This window comes from Schistosoma mansoni, chromosome 2 (assembly GCF_000237925.1).
Source record: "Schistosoma mansoni strain Puerto Rico chromosome 2, complete genome".
NCBI lineage: Eukaryota > Metazoa > Platyhelminthes > Trematoda > Strigeidida > Schistosomatidae > Schistosoma > Schistosoma mansoni.
In genome coordinates, this window is record NC_031496.1 from 10,526,310 (window position 1) to 10,527,218 (window position 909).

The 909-nt window shown below is 31.4% G+C and overlaps 1 protein-coding gene across 1 annotated transcript in view; it reads left to right on the plus strand.

The window, feature by feature from the left end:
* Positions 1-669, plus strand: part of Smp_179940 (putative spindle assembly checkpoint component MAD1 (Mitotic arrest deficient protein 1)) — a gene marked incomplete at both ends in the record, with an annotated part of 12,266 nt that extends 11,597 nt beyond the window's left edge. The window contains one exon of the mRNA XM_018795639.1: positions 190-669. Within this exon, the coding sequence (XP_018649932.1) occupies positions 190-669 (480 nt within the window). The remainder of the gene's footprint in view (positions 1-189) is intronic.
* Between the last annotated feature and the right edge of the window lie 240 nt (positions 670-909).

Below are 909 nucleotides of genomic sequence, written 5' to 3' on the forward strand. Positions count from 1 at the left end.
AGGTTTTCCATGGTGGTCTAGCTTCAATTGACTCATGATTTCAACTATGAAAATACTGAAATATCCACAGAAACCCCTTCTAATTTTATTCTTATCACTAAACTGAGAAAGATACAATCTCTTTTTTGTACTAAAAATACATCTAAATAATCATTAATTGTTGTTTTATAAATTACTTTCTTCATATAGAATAATCGTGATCTAGATTCACAAAAAACAAATGAATTCATTCAAACTATTTTAGATGAACGTAATTATTTAGAAAAAGAATTAAATTCAACAAAAAATGATATGAAAGAACATATTTTATTAATTGAACATTTACAAAAACAGGCTGCTTTTGATGCATCTAATGCATCAACACGTTTATTAGCTGCTTTATCAACTGGTGAAGAAGGTGTGGCTACAGCATTAGAATTAAAACAATGCATTGAACAACATTTACAACCAGAATTAAAATGTTTAATAGAAAAATGTAAACATTTAGAGTCTGAACTCATGGTTAGTAAGTCTTATTATTATTTCGTCCTATCTGTTATTCATTCTATTGCCACTTATTTCATTAAATATAATTATCTTCTTCTTAGAAATACTCATTCTTATGTACTTAACTCGTCCGCTCATCAATATACTGTAGAGAATTTTTATCAATTCAGTTTAAGCCCTTAACTCAATAGGCTATTTAGACCAACCTTGAGGCTAGCAATGCAGGGGTCCATTTGTGACTAAACGGCCCTGAAGGCAGAGCGATGAAAAATATTCTATCACCTGATGGGTTAGCAAACGAGGGTGACAGAGAGAGGATGAATCGGCTGGAGTGCTACTCCATGTAGTCATGATTCAGATTAACTCGCAAAACGACATGAAGTAATATGTAACTAGCAAGATCATAACGCACGAAGAATTATA